This window comes from Apodemus sylvaticus, chromosome 5 (genome assembly GCF_947179515.1).
Source record: "Apodemus sylvaticus chromosome 5, mApoSyl1.1, whole genome shotgun sequence".
Lineage (NCBI taxonomy): Eukaryota > Metazoa > Chordata > Mammalia > Rodentia > Muridae > Apodemus > Apodemus sylvaticus.
Window position 1 is genome coordinate 112,384,114 of NC_067476.1, and position 25,514 is coordinate 112,409,627.

Consider the following 25,514-nt stretch of genomic DNA (forward strand, 5'->3'; position numbering starts at 1 on the left):
TCGGTGTAATTCTTGCTCCCCCAGGAGACAATCTTAGAGGCCTAGCTCTGCCCTCATCCCCCACCCCCACCCCTTTCTGAGAACCAAGGGGTAGTTAAGAAATAGGTCTGGGAACCCAAGCACAGGGTTAAAATATGCTCTACTTAGAGTCTGAGGAGCCCAGACTTCACCTCTGTAAACTGTGAACAATGATAATCTCAAATATCTGGATATGTAAAACTCAGCATAGCACAGTCATGGAGTTAACAGACATCAGCACTTTCAGTCAGTCTGTGCTGTTGCAATCTTAAAACCAAGAAACTGTTACCAAGAGGAAAATCTAAGATCACATGGGTTGTTTTTCAACCAACTGCCCGACCCCCAACCCGGGGTCCAATCACAGTTGAGAACAGAAACTGAGAGGAGTCCGGGTGCTCATTACCACCCTAGATGAGCCCATACAAGATGTGTCCTTGGGAGTGTGTGCAGTGGACACACAGAGACACTTAGGAGTGAACTCCTGTGAGTCTCAGGATGGAGAATTCCTACAGAAGTCTGGTGGCTTACAGCAGCAGATGCGGATCTGGGTCTGTCCCGTGGAATATTCGGAATATTAGCAGAATTCACTGGTGGCCTCTCCTCCGCTTGTCCCAGCAGTCCAGGCCAAAAAGTGCTAACAGCCCCTTCCCCGTTTGAGAACATTCAGTATCACTTTCTAGGTGCTTTCTGGCTTCCCAGCACTGGATCCTGCTCTATGCATGTTCTTTGGCCCCCTTGGGCGAGCCTCTGAGAAGCCCCTTGGAGGACCCCTCAGGTGAGCCCCTGAGAAGCCCCTTGGAGCACCATTTTGCAGGTAAGCAAACTGAGGCACACTTGTACTTGGGATCATGCAGGTAGAAAGCGATGGAGACAAACTTTGAATGTTTTCTGAGCCCTTGAGCTTCCCCCAAACCCCCCCCCCCAAAAAAAAGCAGCCCATGATTAAAGACAATGCCCTCTGGAGCACCCTGCAGGGCTCAAAGCTAATCTGGTGTCTCTTCAGTTTCCTCGTCCAGAAACAAGAAGCTGAGACCCTTGAGAAGCCATCACGGGGATTAGAGATGAGCTTGGACATCCACCTTCACCGAAAGTTTGCCCTAGTCACCCCTTGTACCCCTCCTCTTGGCCCAGGGCACCTCTGCCCACTGACTCCACTTCACGGGCTCCCCTACTGGGTTTTTTTTTTCTTCTAGTTATCATCTCTTCTGGAACATATGTCTTGCTTTGAAAATCCTCTCTTTGCCAGTTTCTCCCCCTTCATGTTACCATCTGGGTCCTAAACCCTAGCGCTGCATTCACCTGCTGCGTAAACCCAAGCTAAGCCTAGGCTGGCCATTTCTACCCTTGCCCTCTTAAAATTTCTCCTGGAGAACTCCCTAAGTGCTGTCTCTCAAGAGTTGGAGTCTATAGGCAACGGTGTGGCCAGGGAATCTGCATTTTTTAACCACACCTTCCTATGGGAGAGAGGCTGGCTCTTGTATTGTACTCTATGAAGCACCTATCACCCGCGGTGTCCCCCTCTGTAAGAGGATGGAGCAGAACCTTCCTCCCAAGGTTGCAAAAGTGGAATGATTGATCTGCAAACAAGCAGATCTTTTGTCCTGCCTTAGTTTTGTATAATTGCTTTTGTCTGTCCTTCCTGTCTGTTTCGGTTAAGTTTCTATTCATTTTCTTACTCTCTTCTCATTACCTGAAGAACACCCAACTCCAGAGTGGAAATGGAAACCCTGAACGTGGTGTGGGGTGGAGGTGGGGTGTCTGTGAGGGCTGGAGGTCCCCACGCAGCCTAAGTGGCCCTTTTTACTCCTGGAAACCCGCACCCAACAGTCCCCTACGATGGAGCATCCCCGCCCCTGCAGCCTCCACAGCCAGGAAGCCCAGGGAAGAGGAGGAATCTATTGTGCAGGAATGGCCGCTGCTATGGAAACCAGCGCTCAGGAAACTCAGCAAAGATCCATTCCGGGGAGCCGGGTTGCCTTGGGGGAGGGGAAGAGGCCAAACTGCGCCTCGGACCTTGCCCTCCCATTACCCATCCTGTGATGCTGGGCAAGTCACTTAACCTCTCTGAGCCCTCCTTTCCCTCACCGGCCTGAGAGCAGCAGCCCCCATTAGCGGTGGATAATCCCAGCCTCCGATGACTGAATGTCGCGCTGCGGCTTTCAAGACTGAAGATGGGCCAAATTGCTGTGAGCTTTCTTTCATTACCGCAAGCTCAAAATATTCCAGTGCCAGCTTGCTGAGCGACCCTGTGCCACGGAGGACCGGCAACGATTGCAATGATTGAATTCCCTCTCGCGGAGGCAGTGGGTCCACCCTTAACACACACACTACCATACACACTCAGACGCAGCATGCACACAGGTGCTGAGCTAGGCTGCCCACAAAAAAAGCTCGGTTTCTGCAGGCAGGGAGCTCTCGCTCTCAGTTTCTCTCCATCTGCAGCGCCATGGTCAGGATCATCTGAAGGCTTCGCTAGACTGCCCACTTCAGGAGGCCTAAGTCCAACCCCAGCAGCCTGACCTTGGAGGCCTTTAGCATCTTTGCTCTGTCCAGCTCATCCTGGTATCATCTCTGGATTTATGAGAGCCTTCCTGAGTGGAAAAAATTGTATCTTTTTGTTGTTGTTGTTGTTGCCACAAATCATCCAGCATCTGGCCTACTTAATTCCCTGTTGAAGTTTGGAAAGGCAGAGGCCATGAGGCATAGATATTCAAAGTGATAGGAACTGAAACTACCCACCCGAAGAAGCATCAGTGAAAATGTTGCCCTCTCTGTGCCTCAGCTTCCTAGCACACACCACCCTATCTACAGTAATATGGCACACACTTGAACTCAACACACACAGCCATAGCACATACAGATCCCACCACGCACCACGAGCTCCCATCCATCCAATGCCCGGAGTCTCCGAACCCCTTGTGTATCTATCTTACTACCTTCTCTCCTTTCCTGATACGGTTCCCTTGCCCCCCAAATCCTGCTGCACAGGTTCCTGCAGAGCTCCTGAGATGTTCTAGTTGCACAAGTCCCCATTATTTCATTCAATTCCCCCTCAATTTACAGAGATCTTGTGCCCAAGATCACACTGGCTCTGTGGCCAGCAAGCCTGGGTCGGAAACAGATTCTGTAGGAGACACTGAGTCAAGCTGCTCTAAAGAGCATCCGGGTTCCTGTGTTCCTTCCGCCAGCCAGGCTGTTTGTTTTCCTAACAAACATTATGCTCCAGGCAGACGGCTCAGTGCTGGGGACCCAGGAATGCACGAGGCCAGCTGAGACAAGGATATGCAGCCAAGAGACGCAGGCAGATGTTAAACAAGTAATTACAAGCATGATGGATGCCACAAAGGGACAGCAGAGCAAGAACCCCCAGGAGTGATACAGGAAGACACCAGGGATTTCCATTTGAATGAGGTTTTTGTAGTCCAAAGGTTGGTCCTCTGGCCCTGCACAGAACCTCCTCTGTAAAGTCCCGAGGCCTGCAGACTCAGTACCTTGGGGCAAAGGGACCCCTGAACCCATGTTCACCAAAAGACATGGTACGGTTAGCCCTGAGTTGTGAGGGTGATGTTTGGTAGCCGCTCTCCTACTCAGGCAGGCTCATCTCCCAGCCAGCCATCTGACATGCAGAATTAGTTCTAGGGCATAGATAATAAAGAAGCCAAGGGCTAGAAAAGTCAAATGACCCCTTGCTAAATATGCTTACAGGTAACAGTGGAGACAAGAAGTGCCCAGTGGGCTGCTCTTACCCATGATCCTTCACTCTACGACAGCAGTTAGCAACCCAGAACTGGTGACCCTGACATCACGGTGAATGGCTGTCCGGCCAGGCAGACCTTCAACCGTTTGTCTAACTCATCTGACTTGTTTCCCAGCTGATGGTGTCTCTGGTGTGATGGGACTTGTGAGGATTTTTACTGCTGAACCTGCTGCCTTTCTCTCTGCTCTCCATCTCCATCCTTCTTCTCAACCACTCTGGCCTCAAGGACTCCTCTAACTGGCAGGACCTGACCCTGCTCAGCAGTTTTGTACATACCGCTCCCTGGGCCCGGCAACTTTTCTTCCTCATATCCACAGCTCTGCTTAGAGACCTCCTGGCATCCTGGCAGAAGCTGGTCCTGTGCCACCACCCTGGATGCCACTCAGCCTGTGTTTTTCTCCCTTGCACTTTCACCAGCTCCTACTCCCAGCCTCTTGCTGCAGAGAGCTTTGGTTCATTCACTGCAGTTTCCCAGCCAAGGTACTTGACTCAGGCCACCAGGAGTTAGCAAGCCCACAGAAGCTCATGCCAGACCGCTGTGCTTCCATGGTCTATGCATACCCTTGACAGCTCCGAAGGGGCGCCCTCTCTCCCTAGCCATATGGTGACGGGGTTGATTTGGAGCATACCTGCTCCCCAGTCAGTCAGACAACAAGATCTAGGCAGAGTGTATTCACAACTCTACAAACAGGCTCTCTGAGAAGACAGCCATGCAGCCTTCCTCTTATGTAGTAGACCTCTAAAAGAGCACTACTGGATTCCATGGGCCTCTTTCTCCAGCCCCCTGGAGCTGGCAGGCAATAGGAAACCAGGCCTAGGTTTGGCAAAGTCTAGCAGGGGCTCAAAGCCGAGGGCCAGCTCCCTGCCAGCTCCATTCCCCCCAAAACAGCCTCCGATTGTCCCAGTGCTCCCAAGTTCCCTGAAGTCCTTCCAGAGGCCACTCTCTCATGGGGACAGTCACTCTCAAAGGGACCCCAGGCAAGCTGCTTCCTGCTGGACAGGCATGGTGGTCCCAGCCTCACAGGAGTCCCAGGATTTCCATGCCCCGCTGAGAACTCACAGCCTAGAGTTTGGCAAGGACAGAGAGCCAGAGTCGGCTATGGCTCCATTTAGCATTTGTATGCGGGTGCTGGCCCTGAACAGGAGCTAAGAATCCGTCAGCCCAAAATAAAGCTCTCACTGAAAGCAATCCTAAGAAGACAGATCAGGGGAAAGGGAACCACCAAGGGCCTCTGTCTAGTTGAGAATTCTCTATTCTCAGCCCATACCTCAACCCTCATCTGTAGGGTTCACTGGACAGGTTTCTCAAAGCTCAGATTGTGATGGCAAAGATTCATTTATCACCCATGGCAGTGCCCTAACTCAGGGGTGGAGCATCTGTATCAGAATATGGTACAAAGGGCTTTCTCAAAAGGCTCGTCCCAGGTCTAGCCCTCCAGACTTGGTGAAAGTATTAGCTACTGTTCTGACAAAAGCAATTTAAAGATGGGGGTGGGGTTGGTGTAGGTATTTTGGCTAGCAGGTAAAGTGTACAGTCTTCCATGGCAGGGGTGGGGTCGGTGTAGGTATTTTGGCTAGCAGGTAAAGTGTACAGTCTTCCAAGGCAGGGAAATTGTGGCGGCTGGAGCATGAGATGACTGGTCACATTGTAATCCAGTGATGGGAAGCAGAGAAGGTGAGGGTTAGTATTAGGTTGTGATTTCCTCCTCATTCATTTCGGAACTCTAACCCACAGGATCTGTGCTGCCTGCAGCTGGCATGGTTCTTTTCATTCCAATTACTCCAACTTGTAAACGTCCTCACAGACATTCCCAGAGGCTTGTCTCCTAGGTAACTCTAGACGCTGTCCAGTTGACAATCAGCGTTCACCGTCCTAGCTAATCTACCTTTTAAAACATGGTCCCAGCTGATTCTGAGTTTGAGACTCACTTAGAGACAACTGTGACATAGCAGCAGAACTGACTTTTGATTTGTCAGGTAAACAGGTTCTTGCGGGGAGTGGTGTGGGTATCCTTGTGGGATCTGGGGATAACAACTTAAAAATGAGCTTCCTCAGCGCATACTATGTGTTAGGTCTTCTCTGAAGTTTTCACACTCATTTCATCCTCGCTACAACTCCATGCAGGAGACAACATCCTTTCTCCATTTAGCAGATGAGAGCTGCAGCTGAGTGAAGTTTCCCATGGAAGATGGCGGGGGTAGGTTATGAGGCTAGGTGGAGGCCCCAGAGCCTGCCTGTCCTCTTACGGTCCTCTCTCCATCCTGAAGCCCACAGTTGAGTAGGAAAAGAAGGAGCATTCTTGACATTCAAGAGAACATACTCCAAGGAAGGAGCTATGCCTGGGCTATGCATACAGGCAGTACAGGGAGTCCCTAGCCAAGAGTCTGGAACCTGATGGGTTTTGCTGATGCCTCATCAGTTTAAAACACATGTTGCTCTTGCAGAGCAGGATTTGATTCACAGTATCTACATTGTAGCTCATGGCCATTTAGAACTGGTTTCAGCTGCTCCAGTGCCCTCTTTTTGCCCCATGGGCATCAAGCACATATGCAAAATATGTACATACTTACAAGCAAAATATTCATACATAAACTAAAGTAATCTACCAGAAAGGAAGTGGGTGGGAAAAGAAGGTAAGGAGAAGGAGAAGGAGCCTGATGAAATCCTTCTTTAAATGAGGCCCCCGAGAGATGGTCTTCACAGATAGGTAAGAGTTAGCTGTGCAGATGTGGTGAGAACGGTGCTCTCTGCAAAGGGAGTGACCATGCAAAGACAGACAGTTATGTCCACAGAAATGCCATGTGGTAGTCGCACAGGTTCAGGGCAGCTCTTGGTGACAAAGAGAGTGAAGGGCTGGTCTGCATCCCAAGGACAACAGAGGAACCACTGAACTGTGGCGAACACCTCCTTGTCACTAGGAAAACCACTCAGGGCACAGCCTGGCTGCGCTGGAGCAGAGACTGAAGAAAGATCCAGGTTGCAGAGGGTGGCAGGACCCCACTGCGCATTGGCCAGTGATAGCACGGCTGAAGCAGAGTAGGCTGGGGATGCCAGAAGGAAGCCGACTGATGAGTTCCGAGAAATCTTGAGGGAAAAAAGCAGGAGTCGGCAGAGGGAGCTAGTGAGCAGGCATGCTGGGTCTGTGCCTGGGGTCTGTATAAAGAGCAAACCCTGACAGAAGTGGGAGGTGTTCCCGTGGGAGTCAAGCAGGACCTTCAAGGCTACGGACAACAAAGTGACCTGCTGACTGGGTCCCAGCACCAGCTTTAGCCCCAGGACATGGTCGTATTGCTTGTCATTGTTAAACCTATCTTTTCTGTGGGTCTTTGAGAGGTGAGTGGGAGGAAGTCCTGTTACCCTCTAAAAATCACAGTTAGGGAGACACACTCACTGCCTGGAAGATTGATAGCATCACCTATCAGATACATGTTCAGGGCCCCCAAAGGTACACTATTTCAGGTGGATTTCGGCACTGTGGAATCCCAGGATTCACCCTCATCCCCACATATACAAAGGCTTCCTGAGCTCCCCATGTTAGGTTTCCATATACACCCACTGATGGGGGAAGTATTGCAGAAGTTGAGGCTCAGTGAGACACGAGGACAGAGTGTCAGGAATGGGGTATAGATATGCCCCAGACCCACACTGGATGGATCCCCACTTGAAGGTCACCTAGAGGCAGGGGCCTTCCAGGCACCTCTGCCTGGCACAGTGGGAAGTCACACTTGGGTGTAATCGTGTGGCAATTGACTATGCTAAATGGCTGCAGTCGGGTAGACTCCTATGGACACTGGGTGTTTCTCTACATCTATGTATAAGATCTGGGTCACTCTTTTCCATTGATGTGAAGCTGAGAACCTGTGACCCCTCCTTCAATGCCTGGCAGTAATCCTAGAGAACTGATAGGGGGCATATGAGGATGGTGAGAGGGTAGAGGGGGAGTCCGGGGGGTCCCCCATAACTAAAACCTACAGGAGGATCAGGAGAGCATGAAACTAGGTTGCAATATCCTAGCTATAGAGCTAGCCTGGTAACAAAAGATATGACTACCAGATAATGGGTAAAGTGCCTTGTTATTTCATTAACTGTCTGTCAAAGACTGTCTCTGAGAGTGCTCCAAAGATTTCAGAAGCCTACACCCTTGATAGGAGCTGGTGATAGTCAGAGGAGCTGGCATGGGACATAGGGGTGTCACTGATGTGGGGCCTCATCCTAGACTCCCAGACCCAGCCCCAGGACAGGAACCCAAGATGTACAACCCAGGGTTCACGTGTGCCAGCGCCAGCATGTCTCCCTGATAGAGCTTTTAAAAATTAATTAATTATTAGAAATTTTAAATTTTTAATATTTTTACAATTATATGCCCGTATATAATGTGTCATACCATATTCACCCTCATTATGCTGTCTGCTCCTGCCTACTCCCTTTCTCTTTCTAAGTGGACCCCTCCAGCTCGCCTGTCTTCTTTGGTTGTGTGCTTGCCTTGTGGTGGAAAGCGGAGTGGCTGTGTGCTCATGATTGCAATGGCTATGCTATGTTCAAAAGACAGCATTTCGCCGAACTCCCTGCCACCCCCACCCCAGTTCTTATAATCCTTCTGCTCCCTCTTCCATGATGTTACCTTGGCTTTGGAGGGGGTAAAGCAAACTGATGAATCATAGTTTGGGCACTGAGCCCTGGAGACGAGGGCTGGAGCTGACTTCATTCTTTTTGGATGTGGCGAATTGTACTTGACTCTGCCCAACTTTCGGTAAATCGGGATAACAATAATAATTGCCTATTCCTAAGGCCACATTCACATCCTTGAACAAGCTCCAGCCACTCCCTGCGACGTGCCGGGCACTTTCTAGGTCCCGAGGATCCAACAGCAAAACTCTAAATGAAGTTTACATGGCGGTTAGCATATAAATAAATAAATAAATAAATAAATAAATAAATAAATAGGAAAAGTATCAGAAGGTGAGGGGAGCTAAAACATGTGAAACTAGGCGAGAAGCTGGGTGCAGGGAGGGGTGTTTTACAGAATGATGACGGATTATGACACTGGAACAGAGCCTCAAGGGACCCACAGTAGTCACGGGAAAGCCCTAAGTTGGCTTCCACAGGCTCGGTTGAGGAGGATAAAGGCCTCTGTGGCTGAAGCAAGTTGTGTATGCAAGATTATACCATACAGTTGAGGAGTGGAGTAGAATTTTTTAGGTTGGCCAAAGCAGGAAAACAACATGACATGATTTCTTGCTGAAAGACCTCCTGGCTCCTGCAAAGGGTGGATTGGAGGGGCCAGGAGAGAGGCAGATGACATGAGGAGAAGCTCGGGTGCTGGTCGGTGAATGTCGTTCAGCGTGGAAAGGTGTTGGCACAGGGTGCATTCTGAAGGCACGGCCCACACCTGTGAATGATGCCAGAACAGAGACATAGGGGCTAGGATGGTCAGGATTAAATGAGATGTGTATGGGCAACTGTTTACTTAGTATGCACCTTCCATACAGGAAGTGCTTGATAAATATCACCCCCTCCAGAGCACGGTGATGTTTACAGGCCCCGAGGACTTTGACAAGTCCGGAGAGGGTTGGGCACTGAGGCAGCCCTGCATGTGCAGAAGCAGGATGTAGGACAGGGACTTGGACTCCCCCAAGATTAATGGGAGCAAAACAAGCACCAGGACCAACCTCCCAAGCCTGTGATGTTCCCCCTGGGATCAGGGAAGGCTGTGTTCCCAAGAGTACCTCTCTCCACACACATCCGCTGAGAAACCAACTCTGAAGTCTGTTTCCTGACCCTGTGGACCCCTGGGGGACAATAGCAGAGACTGATACTCCTCCTTCCTGAACCTTCCTAATTCTGCACAGGTCATTTGGACCTCCTCCATCTCCACTCAACAGTCCTGCAGAGTTTAGGCTTCAGAGCTGACCCCAGCATCCCCAGGTATGGGTGGGGGAGAGGGGTGGGGAGCCAGCATGGCTTGGCCATCAAGGAGCAGGGCATTACTACTGTCTCATGTCCTTCTGTGGAAGAATCCACAGCTTTATGCTAGGGTAAACTGGCATGGCAGCCTAGACCCATCTCCATGGCATCGATGGAACCACACAAACTAGCTCTGTGTGGCCAAGCCACACAGGATAGAACCACCTTTCCTGTTGGGAAATGGCCCAGACGGAATCCCCCTTTCCCCCTTATCCAGCTAGGATATGAGTCAGGGAAGGTCCCATTAGCACTCTTCCTTTCTCCTCCTGCCCAAATGGACCTGTGTGGTACAAGAGGTGAGGCAGGGACATCTGGAGTGGCCCTGCCTCACTCTGGCCTGTAAGGTCATCCAGGAGCCCCAAGCCCAGAGGCAGTCAGTCCTCCACCAGCACCTAATGATCTAGGTCTCTGCTGGCCCCAGACTTAGGATGCCGGCTTTATGCTTAATCTCAAAGCAGTCCAGGGCTCCCTTAAAGCCAAGTTCACATAAAAGGTAATCAGGTTCTTCAATGGCTTCCAGCAAAGGCCAGCTGTCTGGCTATTAAATATTAAGTGGCAAGAACCTGGGAACATGCAATTGCAAATTAGACTCTGAAGCAGATGCTGCCAATGGGTTGGCCTGGCACTCACAGTTGGGATCAATGGGGACTGCGAGTTACCGTGCCGAGCTGCTGGCAATCGCCTGCATTTCCTGGGTGCCAGACTCTGGGTGACCTTACCAGACAAGAGGCAAGAAGGGCAGTCCCAACTGGATGCCACAGGTGGGAAGGCTGATCCGACACAGTGTTCACTACATGGTTTCTGTGCCTGCAGAGATTCTCATCCACAGAGGCTCCTAGGGACAGTGACCTGGGAAAACACCTGGAAGGGCTTTCGGGACTGAGTCGGCAAAGGAGGAATGAGCTGAATTTAATGGACACAATCAATCAGTCAGTCAACAAACATCTATTCAGTGCCTCCTGTGTGCTAAATGTTGAAAACTACGGGAAATTACGAATTAAATATGTTAAACGCTTTCTCTGATGGCTCTTAGAATTAACCGGGAGCTTTTGCTCTACTAATAAATAAAGGTTTGCTGCAAGAAAAGGCAACAAGGTTTCATGTACAGGAAGAACTGGACATAGCAGGGGAGGAGAGCAGCCAGAGTCCAGTGGGCCATCAAGCGCCATTTCAAAGTCTAGAGCAGTGACAGGCCTCCGGGATGACTCCCAGGCCTCAGGGATGACTCCCAGGGTCCTCAGGGATGATTCCCAGGATCCCAGAAAGAATACAACCTGGTCTTTTAAGCTGCCATCTGAAGGCACAATAAGGAAGAAAGATCTTGGAATGTGGCTCTGTTAGTAGACTATTCACCTATTAAGCAAAAGGCCCTGAGGTCTATCTTCAGTAACAGAAAATCTGGTATAGTGATACACACCTGTAATCCCAGCTCCTGGGAGATGGATGCAGGAGAATTAAAAGTCCAAGATCATTCTTGGCTATATGATAAGTTTGAAGTTAGTCTAAGCTACAGGAGACTCTGTGTGTGTGTGTGTGTGTGTGTGTGTGTGTGTGTGTGTGTGTGTGTGTGTGTGTTGGGTATTCCAATGAATGTGTCTGCCTGCCTGCTTAGCTGGCCATCTGCCCTGAAGTCGGGTTACTCAGCCTCTATTATGGACAGATCTCTCTCCTTATTGTCTATACACCTGCAGCAGCTAAGCCACTGCACGCACATTCTGGGAACACAGACACCCTCATGTTGGCTGGAAGCATGATCTGTGAAGGTAATATGAGTCTGCAGACCATTCAGGTGAGAAGCCTAATTCAGTTTACCAGCCTCAAGAATGCCCCAAACATCTGAACTATGGCCCCGTGAGAACCAGGGCCAGAGCCTGATGAGCTTTCAAAGCCACTCCCTGGCTGTGACTGTGTTCAAAGAAAGGCTGAATCCAGGAAGATATTGAATGAGAGAGAGAGAGAGAGAGAGAGAGAGAGAGAGAGAGAGAGAGAGAGAGAGAGAGAGAGAGAGAGAGAGAGAAAGAGAGAGAGAGAGAGAGAGAAAGGGGAAAGGCACAGGACTGCTCCTAGGCACGGTGGAGAAGAGTTTGTTGTAGATAAAAGGGAGAGCAGAGGCAGAGGCAGGGACATCTGGGAGAGTCTAGAGTGGACAGGACCAGACTGAGCCGGGTCAAGTGAGGAGGGGGGAGAGGAGAGGATGGGGAGGGAGAGGGGACACAGGGGACTAGGAGGGCCATGGGAGAGTAGTAGAGAAAGACCAGGAACTAATATGGTTGGATTATATATGGAAGGGCAGCCAAGCCCCTGGGCTGGAGAGTGTAGGGTAGGGAGCAGGGCGTGCCTGCCAGGAGGGCCCAGTAACAGGTAGGGACTGAGGGAGGCCTGGTGGCCAGCATCCCCCTGCCCCCACTCCCACCCTACCCCACCCCCTCCCATCCCCTGCGCTCTGAAATGTTAACTAGGTGCCTCAACTATTTGTCTCTTTGAAACCTAGCAGACAGCACCATCCCAGAACTAGTTCCGCCCTTGATTGCAGTTCTGGAAACCTAGAATTGTGCTGGCTCAAGACTTCCACCGACCTAAGATGTCTTAGCATTCTATAATCCTGTGGTGCTAAAACTCCATGATGATTAGGGAAAGGAAAACAACATCATAGCTTTCCCTTCCTCTTGGTAAAAGCTGTACTTCAGGAAAAGACCTTGTAACCCAAAGCACCTAAAGGCTGCAGACCTGTTCTACTTCTAAATGCATAGTCTCTGTCTCTCTTACTCTCCTTCCCTCCCTCCCTCCCTCCCTTCCTTCCTCCTTCCCACCTTCTCTCCCTCTCTCTCTTCCTCCTCCCTCTCTTCCCCCCTTTCCATTCCTCTGCCTGCTTTCTCTTCTCTCTCCTGCTCTTCCCCCCTTTCTTTCCCTCCTCTCCTCAACTCCCCCCACCCCCCTTTGCTCATCTGTACACCCCCTCCCCCTCCACTGCCCCTCCCCTAAGCCTAGCAGCAGCTACACATTTGCCATCTGCATATAACCCAGTGATTAGCACCTCTAGCTGGAGGGGAGGAGGGGTGTGGACCATGTCTGGATTTAGCCAGTCAGGTAACTCTAAGGGAAGGAACACTTCAGGAGTAGCCCAGCTCCCCCAGGAGAGCCTGGTAGGGGAAGAAGGCCAAAGCACACATAACAAGATACATCAAAGGATGTCCCAGACATGCAGATTCACAGACACGGCAAGGCATGCATGCTGCATACCGATATCACAGACAGCACATGATGCATATGTGTACAGTCCTCACACACGTGCGAGCAACCACATACACATAACCCACGGGGACATGCAAAATCACAAAGACAGGTCCAACACATTTGGATGTTTGTAAATAGACAAGTGTGTCCAGACTCATTTGCAAATACATATAATAAACATAGAGAAATAGCTACACACTCAGAATTACGCTCTCTCTCCCCCACCGTGTACAGTGGCTGACACGGGGCCCTTGGGAGCGACTCCAGGGTGGTGACACAGTGGCAGGGAGGTAGGGAGCTGTTTAGTCAGACCCTGGGAACTCAGAAGCAGCAGGACAGCAGACAGGCCTCTGATTTCTCAGAGCTAAGATTGCTGCAACAGGTAGTGAGCTCCTTATCAGCAGCAGCTTGGCCTCCTGCTCAGCCTGTCCTGCTCAGGACAGGCCCTGCTGTCTTAGTGATGAGCCCAGCAGCAGATGGAGACCAAGCAGGCTCTCAGATGTGAAGGACAGTTGGGGCGGGGTGGAGGACAGGAGCGGAGAGCCTAGCAGAGACTAGAGGTAGAGGTGGGAATGGTACCAAAAAAATCAGTCTGGCTTGGCTGCCAACCCAGTGGTCTGTCCAGGCAGCCTGTCTCCCCAGACAGCCTGCTAGCTCTGCTGTGCAGTGGGTGAGCGAGCACAGAGGAGCTCAGAGCCTTGGCCCAGTGTGGGCCTTGGCCCAGTGTGGCAAAGCCTCTTGCTGATATACATGCGAGGGCAAGGCTCTGGACAGGCGCCGTGTGGTTGTCGTTCCTCAAAGGCCACTGTCGAAGTTCAGCAGAAACCGACAGAGAGGAAGCGGTGTGTGTTGCTCAGGTTTTCCCTTAGATTCAGGGAAGTCGCTTAGCAGGAACCGATACTCCAGTCCCAAAACAGAATGACACCAGAGGGAGGCGGGGGAAGGTCGGACAAAAGCACCTGTTCTTTGACTCAAGCCAGGCCCAACCTCCCTCGGGATGGGGGGATCTCAGCCCCTCTGAGAAGCGGCCAGTGCTCTTACAGGCAGAGCCTTCTGCTTTCTGCTCAACTCCATCCACTGTCACTGTCATCAGCTACTTCTTGAGGCCCTACTGTGTGCAGGCCCAGCTCAGGTACTTTGGAATAAAGGTGGAGTCTACATGTAGCCTTAATATGAATGGAGACTCACCCCAACCCATAATATGAAACATTAGTCACCAGGAAATATGACTACACCCCACCCCACCCCAAAAGAGGAGCAGGTGGGACAAAGCGAGAGCACACATTTAGATGGTGTGGCTGAGGCGGGCGTTCCTGAGGAGACTGCATGTGAGTAGAGCAGGAAGAGTTGGAACAAGCAAGGCAGATAACTGGGGGAAGAGGACTGCTGCCAAAGCCGACAGCAAGTGCAAAGGTCCTGAGGCAGGTGTGTTTCGGATGAATCATGTACACGCATGGAGTACCATGTGAGACCCTCTTGAACAAGATAAGAGTTTCCGATTTCATTTCAAAAACCCACAAGGAAGGCTTCTGGGTGGTTTATGAAGAGCACGGTGAACAGTCCAAGGAGAAAGGAGCCAGAGAGGATGTGAGAAAGGCAGGTGTCAGAGCAGGGTATGATGCGGGTAGTGTGGTTTATGAAGATAAAACCAAGAAGAGTGGCTTACATGTGGGGAGAAGAAAAAGATATGTGCAAAGGGACCCCAAGGTACCGCGTCTGAGCTATGCTTTGACCAGAACTAAAATAGAGAAGGGGTTGGAATGTCTCATGTCACACTCTGATTTTAGTGAGCTCGTTTCTTCTCTCATTCCCTCCCCACACCCAATAATCCTGGATTTCAATGTGGCTTACAGCCACCCAGGGTCACATAGCCAGGGAGGGCAGACCCAGGAACAAATGAACGTCTCTCCACCCCTAGGCTCTGTGGGCCATCAACCGAAGTAAAGCCGGGTGACCTTTGTTTCTTTCACCAGACCCTGCGTGCCCTGCCTGGTCAGCCCTGGGACCACAGAAGGACGCGCATACCATCAAGTTATCATCTTAGTGGGCAGGGAGACCCAGAGAGGGTACTGTGGATTGTCCCAAGCTCTGGGCAAAGCCCAGGACTGCAGAGAAGGGGACGTCACACTGTTCAAAGCCTGCTTCTGGGGCTTTCAAGTTTCGTGCCTTGGACAAGCATATTACATCTGCCTCAGTTTTCCCACCTGTGGAGTGGGGATAAGATTGTTTCTAGGGGTCCAGGGGGAGAGTCTCGGGGAGGAGTCAGTACACTGGACTCATTCAGGGCTGGAGCTCACTGCAGGCTTCCAAGCCAAGGCTCTGGTTAGCAGTTTTTACCAGGCACTCAGCCTTGAAACCCGGGCCTTTTGATATTCATAGATGTAATGAACATTCTGTCTGGGCTTTCAGTGGGGAAGGCTCAGCTCGGCACAGCTGGGTTGGCTCCGGGTAGAACCAGATCCCCAGAGCGAGAACAGTGTTTAGGGCCTGACAATGCACCCCACCCCTGATGAGTTTAGGGTGGGGGAGAGCGGGCAAACTGAGCTAGGGAGCTAGCTTAGCTGCCTGTCTGCTTGCCTGCTGAGTGGTTCAGTCTCTGATTTTCCTGGGAAAGCACTAATTACCTCATGGCTCCCTGGGGGTGTGGTAAATGATCTGTGATAGCCCCACCCTCACCCCACCCCCCATCCTGGGACCACTGTTGCCTTCACATAGGCTGGTGCTGTCCTTACCTCTGCCTGCCCCTAAGAAGACAGGACCAGAACAAAATGACCAACTACAAGGAAGCTGGGGCCTGGCTTATAAACCATTTATGGCTTGGCTCAAAGTGTGACCCCCAGACCTACAGCATCAGCTTCCTGGGACCCCTGTGAGGAATGCAGATTCTCAGATGACCTGATACCTCCTGAAGTTGGGGTGGAATTTTGGAACTTAGGTCTAACAATCTTTCTAGGGGATCTGAGGTTCACCCACACTGGAAAATCACAGATGTGAGGGCTGTGGCCAAAGAAGAGAGATGATTATCAAGCACTGTGGCTGCAGCACAGGCTGGTAGGGAGATACCTGCCTTGCAACGTGAGGCCTTGTGGCGCCTCACCTGTGAGCTGGGGCAGAGCACTTTACAAATATAACACATACTAATTTACAACCTCCTGCTTCTTGTTGAAAGTCCTGAGGCTGCAGTGCTAGGGAAAACAACTGTAATAGCCAATAAGAACTCATTTAACCCTTACAAGAAAGTTTGGGTAGGGCCCTAGCACTGCCCTAATCTACAAAGCGAGATGGAGGAGGTAACTTACTCCTTGGCTAATCTCAGTGTGCTAAGCTTTGAGCCATTGGATCTGTCCCCAGAGGCAACACGAGCCTCTGGGCTGAGTCAACCTGTAGAGAGCAACGAAATGTGATAAAGGTCACAATACAGACACACCACCATACATGCTAAAAAGGTAACTTTAAATAGGGGTGAGGATAGGGAATATTGGGGGAAGATGCTGGGTAACAGGGAGCTCTGGCAAGACCATTCAGAGAGGCCTAGTAGAAGGGGTGGTTTCAACTTTTGCCTTTCTCTGCTGTTAAATGATGTAGTAATTAGCACTCCGACCAGGTATAGCATGATCATGTCACAAGAATAAGACTGCAGGGACTGGAGGGATGGTTCCTCAAGCAAGAACACATGGCAGTTCATAACTGCCTCTAACTCCAGTTTGAGAGGATATGACGCTTTCACACAGACATAGACGCAGGCGAATATACACAGGAAATAAAAATAGAGCAATTGTTTATATAAAAAAAAAAAAGAACAAAACTGCAAAGCATAGCAGATGCTGAACAAACAGAAGTATTTTATTGTTTTTGTTAGGAATGGAAGTCAGGGCTGGAGAGGTGGCTCAGTGGTTAAGAGCACTGACTGCTCTTCCAGAGGTCCTGAGTTCAATTCCCAGCAACCACATGGTGGCTCACAACCATCTGTAATGGGATCTGATGTCCTCTTCTGGTGTGTCTAAAGACAGCGACAGTGTACTTATTTCATGAAATAAATAAATCTTTAAAAAAAAAAGAATTGAATTCAAAGTTCAAATTATGACTACTTGGGGACTGAACAACCACGTGTCCTAGGTAAGTCATGACCTCTCTGAGCCTCTGTTTCTACAGCTACAAAATGGGACTAACAGCAGCCACTCCAGAAAGGGACTGCTGGGAGAGTCAGAGTGGCCTACGTCAGAGCGAGTCAGTCACATCCCTGCTTCCAGCCTGCTCAGAGGCTTCCCTCCAGGACAGCTGGCCTGTGGTCCAAACTGCCCCAGGGTCTGTGGTACTTTTATTTTTAATTGTTCTGGCTTCAGAGCTGAGGCCTCTAACTCTGAATGGTTCCTCTTGTCCTGTAAAAATAGGTCCTTGGCAGCTTGAGCCTCCTGGTAGGTTCCACACAAATGCAGCCGAGGCCAGGCAGGCTGGCCTACTGATGCCAGCCCAGGGCTATGGGAATCAGCAGCAAGCGTGGGCAAGGCTATATCAGTAGTAGTGTGTCTCTGCGGGCCCCAGCGTGCCTGGCAGAATGGCCCTGGTCAAGTCAATGTCTGTCTGGCCTTGTTCCTAGCATTGAGAAACATGGAGGGATATTTGGGGCCTCAAGGAGAGAACATAGATCTTAGGGCCTGGCACACACCAAAAATGCATTTGTCACCCTTACAGAGGTCAAAATCTCTGGAGGAGGAGGAGGAAAAGGAGAAAGAAAGAAAGAAAGAAAGAAAGAAAGAAAGAAAGAAAGAAAGAAAGAAAGAAAGAAAAGAAAAGAAAAGAAAAGAAAAGAAAAGAAAAGAAAAGAAAAGAAAAGAAAAGAAAAGAAAAGAAAAGAAAAGAAGAAGTTGTTGTTGCTTAAGTCAAATCTCTTGTGTCTTAGCTTTGAAGTCCACAATTTTTCCCCTCCTCCTGTTCATTTAAGTTTTCTCTCTGGAATGACCCCCCAGCATTGCAAAACACACACACATACATACACAAACACACACATACACACACACACACACACAGGAAGGGATGAATTTAGATCCTTATTGTATATCCTCATATAAAAGGATTGGCTGCTGAGTGAGGAATCGACAGGAGAAAGGGAAGAAATAGGTACTAGGTAAGAGCGTATGCATATCTCCCATCTTGCCTTTTGGAACTGCACTGCCCCTCTCTATGGGTACCTGTCTCTATTTATCCCTCCCTGGAGCCCCGATACCCACCTGACATGTGAAGCATTACGGGTTAATCTATCAGCTCCTTTGAGCACAGGGTCATGCACCTGGTTTGTTCTTCCCAGCTGCCCCATCTCTACTGCCCAGTGCATCGCCAAGCACACAGTAGACATTCAGTGCATGCTGGTAAGTGCACGGACCGTGAACGAATAACATCTGGATTAAAGCACCCAGACTGGCTGTTGTGATGGCTGGTTCATATCAATTATCTGTCATAATCCGTGTGCGACCCCAGGCAGGCTCTACCTTGCCCGTTTAGTTTTACACATTTGCCCACGAATCTCAGTGGACTCACAACAACTGATGGGTGGGGACAAGTGACTTTTATGTGGACAAATGTCAACTCCCCCACACTTAGATGTGAGCATGAAGGGGGTAGTTTGGAAGCTCTGCTGAGCGCCTTTGCCAATGATGCTATATATAAATAGCAGGTAGTACAATTATTAGCCTTCCTAATCTCCCAGGTCCTAATCCCAGGCAGGTCGGTGTCTGTGGGTGCGTGCCCCAGAACTGTGAGCAGCACAGGCAGGAGGCTGCATCATCTCTGACTCCAGCAGTAGGCCATACCTTCTCCAGTTCTAGGTGAATTTTGGAGGAGCGTTTTCACAAGGCTTCAGTGGACACCATGGTCCTATCCGACATAATTTAAAGATCTGGAGACTCTCCCTGCAGCTCAGCTCAGATGCTAGAACCAAGTTCTCTTTCTTGCCTTGTCCCCTGACTCCATATTCTCCTCCCTCCAGCCACCTCTAATTCCAAGTATAGTGGCCCCTGGAGTGTGTAAATCAAATATGGTAGGCCCTACTTGAATCTTACCTGCAGTAGTTCCTATTTGCAGAACCAATTCTTTTGGGCTTCTGGACCACCTCGAGACATGCTGGCCACATACTGTTGCCCTTATCTAACCAAGCTAACACACATGTGCACTTGCAAACATACACTCCCTACAAGACCTTCTCTGTTCATTCTTTCTGCTTGTCTTCCCTGCATCTTCTCCCAGACTGCAAGTGAGTTCTTATAATCCCCTAGGTCCAAAGAAATACAACTAATCTTCCTGCTAGGGCTGCCCTGTGGTCCCTCAAGGGCTGCTGCCAAGCACTTTTCAAACACGGTCCCTGCCCTTGGTACATGGTAGGCTCTTCTTTAAATGCAGTGCAAATATCAGCTCACGTAACTCTCCCAATGGCAGTTCTGGGTCGCTGCTCGTGTTGGCCTGGTCTGCTTTGAGGAAAGCAGAGACACAGAAACAAGGTCTTTCTCCAAGTCTGCAGCTTCTCCGACCAGGAGGGAAGATCTAAGGCTTGGAAGCTGGGTCCTGTCTTCAGAAGCTGTACCCTGACTGCCTCTCTGGTAAGAAAAACGAAACAAACAAACAAAAGAAAAGAAAAAAAACCTAAAAAACTCCCAGGCTTTTGGCCATGGGTGCAGAGGACTGCGTGTGTGTGTGTGTGTGTGTGTGTGTGTGTGTGTGTGTGTGTGTGTGTGTGTCATTGCATAAGGGGCTTTCTATACCATTAGGCAATCATCCTCCTTCTCCTCTGAGCCTAAACATCCTCTTTATTAAGAGGATGGGCCAGCAGGGCCGGCCTTGCTTCATTATGTCCCTCAACCATCATCGTGGGAAGCAAAATTGTCTATCTCTGAACTTCCAGCTCTGAAACTCTCCAGTCAATAGAGGGTCTTGATTCCTCTTCCGTGCCTTGGTGCCCAGCCTTCTGCCAACTGACCAAGCACCTGACCTAGCTCAAGCAAACCCAGAGCTAGGGTACATTTTGCATCCAGAGGCTCTGTTCTTAGAGATTGGCTCTCCTTTCTCTCCTCTTCCTCGCTAGGGTCGATATTTTGCAGCCCAGGTCTTCCTAGCACAGTGCTGCCTGGGCCCTCTCCACCCCCAATCTACTCTCCCTGATAGAAGGCCTCTGGTCAGTCTCCTCCCTAGGGCCCAGCCCTACCCCTCTCCTTCCCTGCCACAGCATTCTTGCTGCTCCTCTCCCCCAGCGCGTCTTTACCAAGAGGCACTGAAGTCCTTCCTACACACACGCTATTTTTGTACCATCACTCTCTCCTTCCTCTCCCCCTTCCCCCTGCATTTACTTCCTGCTTTTGCTTTACCTCGGGGCCAGCTAGGAAAGATTTGATCCCCCTAGATTTGACCCAGCCCACCCGGAGGCCGACCTTCGGCTTTGGGACACACGAAAAGGGCCTCCTGGGGAGGGGCAGAAAGCAAACCTCCCCGCCCCCCTCCACTCTCCACCCTAGCCAGCTCGCCTGCCGCGGGCAGCCTCTTGCCTACTGGAGGCTAGGACTGGCCGGGTGAGAGGCCGAGACGAGGGGGCGATCGGCTGCCACTTCCCCAGTCCACCTTAACAGGACCAAGTAGCCAGCCCGCCGCGCCGACCTCAGAAAAACAAGTTTGCGCAAAGTGGTGCGCGGCCAGCCTCTGGGCAGAGGGAGCGGTGCTTCCACCGCCTGGCAGCCCTGCGCGCGGCGGCGCAGGTCCGAGCGGCTGGCGGGGACCCGCACGGGCAGACGGGCTCGCGCAGAGCCGAGGCGGGCGGCGCAGCTCGCGGGGCTCACTGGGGCGCGGGCGGGAAGGTGCGGGCGCGAGGCGGGGGCGCTCGGCCGGGCCGCCCTCGCGCTGGCCTCGCGACGGCTCCGCGCAGCCCGCACTCGCTCTGCGAGCTGTCCCCGCTCGCGCTCGCTCTCCGTGCTCCGTCCCCGCTCCCTCTCCCTCTTCCTCTCCCCCTCTTTCCCTCTCCCTCGCTATCCGCTCCCCCGCCCCCGTGCCTCTGGCTCTGCGCCGGGCTCCCTCGGGTCCGCTCCCCTTTCCCGCCGGCCTGGCCCGGCGTCACGCTCCCGGAGTCTCCCCGCTCGGCGGCGTCTCATTGTGGGAGGGGGTCAGATCACCCCGCCGGGCGGTGGCGCTGGGGGGCAGCGGAGGGGGAGGGGCCTTAGTCGTTCGCCCGCGCCGCCCGCCCGCCCGCCGAGCGCGCTCACCGCCGCTCTCCCTCCTTGCTCTGCAGCCGCGGCCCATGGAGCCCGCCGGCCCGGCCCCTGGCCGCCTAGGGCCGCTGCTGCTCTGCCTGCTGCTCTCCGCGTCCTGTTTCTGTGCAGGTAAGCACCCTCAGCTCCCACTGCCACCCTCCCCAAGCTGCGGGCTCAGGCCCCGTACACTGCCGCTCAGCTAATGTCGACAGATCCCTGTAACGGGGGTTACAGATGCAGAATTAAGGCCCAGAGAGGGTCAGCCACTTGCCCAAGGTCACATAGCCTAGGCTAGAAGCCGGGATAGAACTCTTCTTATCCGGATCCGCCTTGTGGACTGTGACTGGGTAGCCCTGCGCAGGGCTGCGGGGTATAGGAATGAGTTGGTTTACCGTACCCCTTACCCAATCTGAATGGGGAAGCTGGCTGGCAATTGCTTTAGGCAGTAAGGCGCCTAGCTTTCCCATATCCTTCCTTCCTAGACTTGATTGGAGAGAGGGTTAGGGCAGAGGTCCTCGCGCGCTGCTGGGCTGTTGGGATGGGGGAAGAGTGAGCTTTCGCCCTAGTGCCAGAGCAAGCAGGGTTAGTGTATAGAGGAGGAGACAGGAAGAGTAATCCACAGACCCTTGGGAGACACAGTGGATTTACCTGTGGTGGGCACAGCCCTCTCTGGATGGTCTCCCTCCCGCTACCCCCCCTGCCTTCCTTAGGCAGGCTTCCAGTAGCTCCCTGCAGTTCCAGCATGTACCTGTGGCTCTGAGCTTGTCTTCTTTGTTGGCCTACATCAAACACCTGGCTGTCTCCAGCAGGAGGGCTCTGAAGGCCGGTTGGCCAAGGAGTGAGGTCACCATTCAGGAGAGCTGCATCTTAAAGGGGTTTTGCAAAAGCCTGGGTCTCTTCTGGGAGGATATGAAGGCTTAAGCCACAGATGGGGAGGGAGAGAAGGGAGCCTTATTTAGTGTCCTCTTGGATTGGTGCTATGGACATAGGGGTCTCTGTACAACCTTCCTTTTGCAGGGAGGTAAATTCTGTCTCAGCACCTGGTCCTCACCAACGTTTGCCTAGGGCTTGGTGCCTGATCGCAGTGTAGAAGGAGGGAGAGAGAGTCAACCTCAGGGAAAGAGAGGGGGGGAAAGTGGGGTGTCCAGGAGTTCTCTCTGGGCTGCAGTGCCGCCCCCCCAAACTCAGGAACTCATCAAGTGCTCCCCAGAAAGTGCTCCCCCCCATGTGCTCCCACCCCAATCACAGTTTTCAGTTACCCTTATAGGTCCTCTCAGGGCCAAATGATGAATTTCACTTCGCTCTTGTAAATAGCTCCGAGGTCTGGTCTGCTTCCTCCCCCTGCCTTACCAAAGTTCCAGCCCTACCCTGTCTATGCTCCAGGGCTTGGGAATCTACAGGCATTTCTCCTAAGTTCAGAAAGCTGTCCCCCCCGCCCCCCCCCCCCCCCGATTAATACCTAAATGTTTGCTCTAGATCTTTTTCTGTCTAGGACCTTGTGGCTCAGTCTCTGGCAAATGAATAGTTAACAAGTGTTCAAACTAGCAGTCTGCCCTTTGTGGGCACTGGGGGTCTGGGGTGGGGTGGAGGTGGGGGTATCAGGGAATGACAGCCCCTTCCTTAAGAGCATATCTATCCCCCCTTCCCCACCCTCACCTATAAATGCAGTCTATAAAATGGTAAAGATTGGATCTTCCGTTCCAATCCATTCAGCATCAATAACCTGAAAAAGTGGGAGCAGTGGAGGGGCGTAGATTAACTTCATAGTAAGAAGTAAGTCTTGGGAGGTGAGAATGAGATTCTCTGTGAGGAAGGGGTGGAGTATGGCCTTTGAGTACCAGTCTCCCAGTACCCTGCACATAATCCCCTGGGGTTCAGCATAGGTACAATAGGTACATCAGTTCCTAGTGAACTCAGCCTCCCTTGTCCAGGGCATGGGATTTACAGCAAAGCAGAAGAGCTGGGACAGAAGGACAGACAGGTAGAAGACAGTTGTCCAGGTTTCTAGGAAAATAGATTTGTTTGAGCAAGAAACCCAAATATCAGCTTAGAAAAGACATCTTGGATTGAATGACTGCTGTCTCTGGCAGAACTGTCGTCCTGGGAGTTGTCATGTGATCGTTGGGCTTCACAAGATCACGGCTTGGGTGAAGGGAGCTGGTCATGTGAATTATTGCCTCCGGGAGGCAGGAGAGGAAGTTTCTAAAGATTGCACTCGACAAATGATGCCAAAGGAAAAATTCTAAAAAGATTCTGGTGAAGTCACCACCGTGGGTTCTTGCAGCCTGTGTAGGGGCTGACCCTGCTATTCTGAATGAATGAGATGGTAGCAGACCTCACAGTCAACTACAGGATGCTTTCCTGGCCCTGGCTGGGCCTGAGTCCTGGGATCGACTTCTTTGCTCTAGGCTGTGTCTGAGGGAAGTTGAGGTTCTAGCTTAGAAGAGCAGGAAGCCCCTCCAGTGAGCCCTATGACCCTTGGGTACATAGCATACTGGTAGCGCCTCTGCGTTCTTCTAAGCACTAGAGCTGATCTCACTTCCTCTTTCATAGGAAAAAGGGGGTAGGCTGGGGGTTATCTGCTACGTCTAAGGTCCAGAGGCTTTTGGAAGGCTCATTGAAAGCTCAGTATTCTCTGGGTGCTCTGTAGCTGTTAATTATCCCTGTCCCCATCCCATGGGGACACGAGCTGAATTTTTTTTTTTTTTTTTTGCTTGCACTCATTCAGTCCGCAAGAAGTCCTGACTGTGTGTTGAGAAAGGGAGGTGAACCCAGGTGTATTGAGTAGCTAGCTGCATTCCAGGCCCAGTGCTTTGTCTGCACAGTCCCATTTACCAGCAGTGAGAGCTGTTTGGCTCTTACTAGCAATGTTCAGATGAGGAAAACTGAGTCCAAAACTTATCCCAGGAGTAAGCTGCAAAGGAGCCAGAATTCTGGATCCTGCTTCTGGTGAGAGGAATGAATGACTTAGGAGTATGCAGCCCACATTGTTGGTGTGAGAAGAGCCACCTGAGGCTTAGCTGAAGAGTTACAGGAAGGTTCCTGTAGGCAAAAGCTTTTGGTCAGGTTTCCCCGAAGCCCACTGAGCATGGGATTTGTAGCCTCTTGGCTTCATGGGGAGTGATGTGGTTTGAACAAGAGGCCCCATCTGGGCTGGTGAGCTCTGGATTCCCTAGCCCTGGAACGTTCCTCCCTGCATCTTGCCCTTTGCAACAGATGGAGAACAGTGGGCGAAAGGAAGGCAGTCTAAAAGTGCCGAGAGGATCCCACACGCACCACCTCGTTACTTGCAGAGCCTGCGTGTGACAGCGTGTGACAGGTTATTTCTTATTTGTCATCATGGGCTGATGGAAGAGGACCCTCCTTAACTGTGTTCAGACTCCTGGCTGTGGACACAGCTCTGACGAGGTCACCATGTCACACCCCAGCTCAAAACTAGTGATACCTTAGACCAAGTTTCCTTTTTAAAAAAAGAAGAAGAAGAAGAAGAAAGAACAGCAGGGCCTGGGTGGCCCCTGTCAGACCTCAGTTACATGTTTTCCAACAGCCATACATGTTCCTATGCTGTGAGGTAACAGGGCTTCTTCACTGTAGGCTGAAGCCTGGTTGGCCACTCATAAACACCCAGAAGTCCAGGGGACTCCTCTGTGGGAGACCCCCAAGCTGCCACAGTGTGTTATGAACAAGAGGCATTTGATTTATACAATATCTGTTAATATGCAAGCTAACCAGTTTGGCTCTTGGGCAAATCCATGCCCCCAGCTAGCCTCTTATCTCTCTACTTTTGCTCCTGCTGTTCCGCCAAGATGACCTTTCCCTGTACTTCCGTGCCTCCCTCTGTCTGAATCCCCCTCCTTCCAGGTTCCCTTTACATGCCTCCTGCTCAGGGGAGCAAATTCCACGGACCCTCTCCCACGATCTTATCTGTTCCTCTCTGAGGCTACCTATTACTTCTCCTTTGTTTTGTGACTGTGTGCGTTGCGTATTTAACTCTCAGATCTGCTTCTGCAGCCTCGCTGACTTATTAGCTTCACCGTGTACACACAACAGTGCCAGGACCCCCTGGGAGGCAGGCCTGGCTCCGCCACCTTCCTGAACAATTTGCTGAACTTCCCTGGGTCTCCTTTTTCTCATCTATAAACCAGAGATGTCATTAACAGCTTACAGCTTTCTCTCTTCCTCTCTCTGTCTCTCTCTCTCTCAAGGAGTAAGTCAATTAATGCAAATCGAGATGATGTTTGGAGCATGCCTGGTATCTGTAAGCTATCACACAGTCACTGCCTTATGCTTTGTGACTGGTTCATCCTGGTACCTG

General features: G+C 51.3%; 1 protein-coding gene and 1 long non-coding RNA gene across 7 annotated transcripts in view; both read left to right on the top strand.

Moving 5' to 3' along the window:
• Positions 1-395: 395 nt before the first annotated feature.
• Positions 396-5,290, top strand: LOC127685908 (uncharacterized). Of its 2 annotated transcripts, none has more exons than XR_007977948.1 (3): positions 396-832; positions 1,022-2,625; positions 3,245-5,290. It is a non-coding gene; the product is annotated as an uncharacterized LOC127685908 (long non-coding RNA). The 2 variants fall into 2 exon arrangements; XR_007977947.1 differs by lacking the exon at positions 3,245-5,290 and having other exon boundaries at positions 396-566; positions 699-832; positions 1,022-1,207.
• A 15,082-nt stretch (positions 5,291-20,372) lies between these two features.
• The window catches only part of Sirpa (signal regulatory protein alpha), a 38,297-nt gene continuing 33,155 nt past the window's right edge, over positions 20,373-25,514 (top strand). Inside the window, exons 1-2 of one of the 5 annotated variants that reach the window (XM_052183600.1) lie at positions 20,373-20,710; positions 21,238-21,328. In XM_052183600.1, coding sequence (XP_052039560.1) covers positions 21,247-21,328 — 82 coding nt within the window. In that variant the 5' untranslated portion in view covers positions 20,373-20,710; positions 21,238-21,246. The other 4 variants (XM_052183601.1, XM_052183603.1, XM_052183604.1 and 1 more) reach the window with 4 other exon arrangements.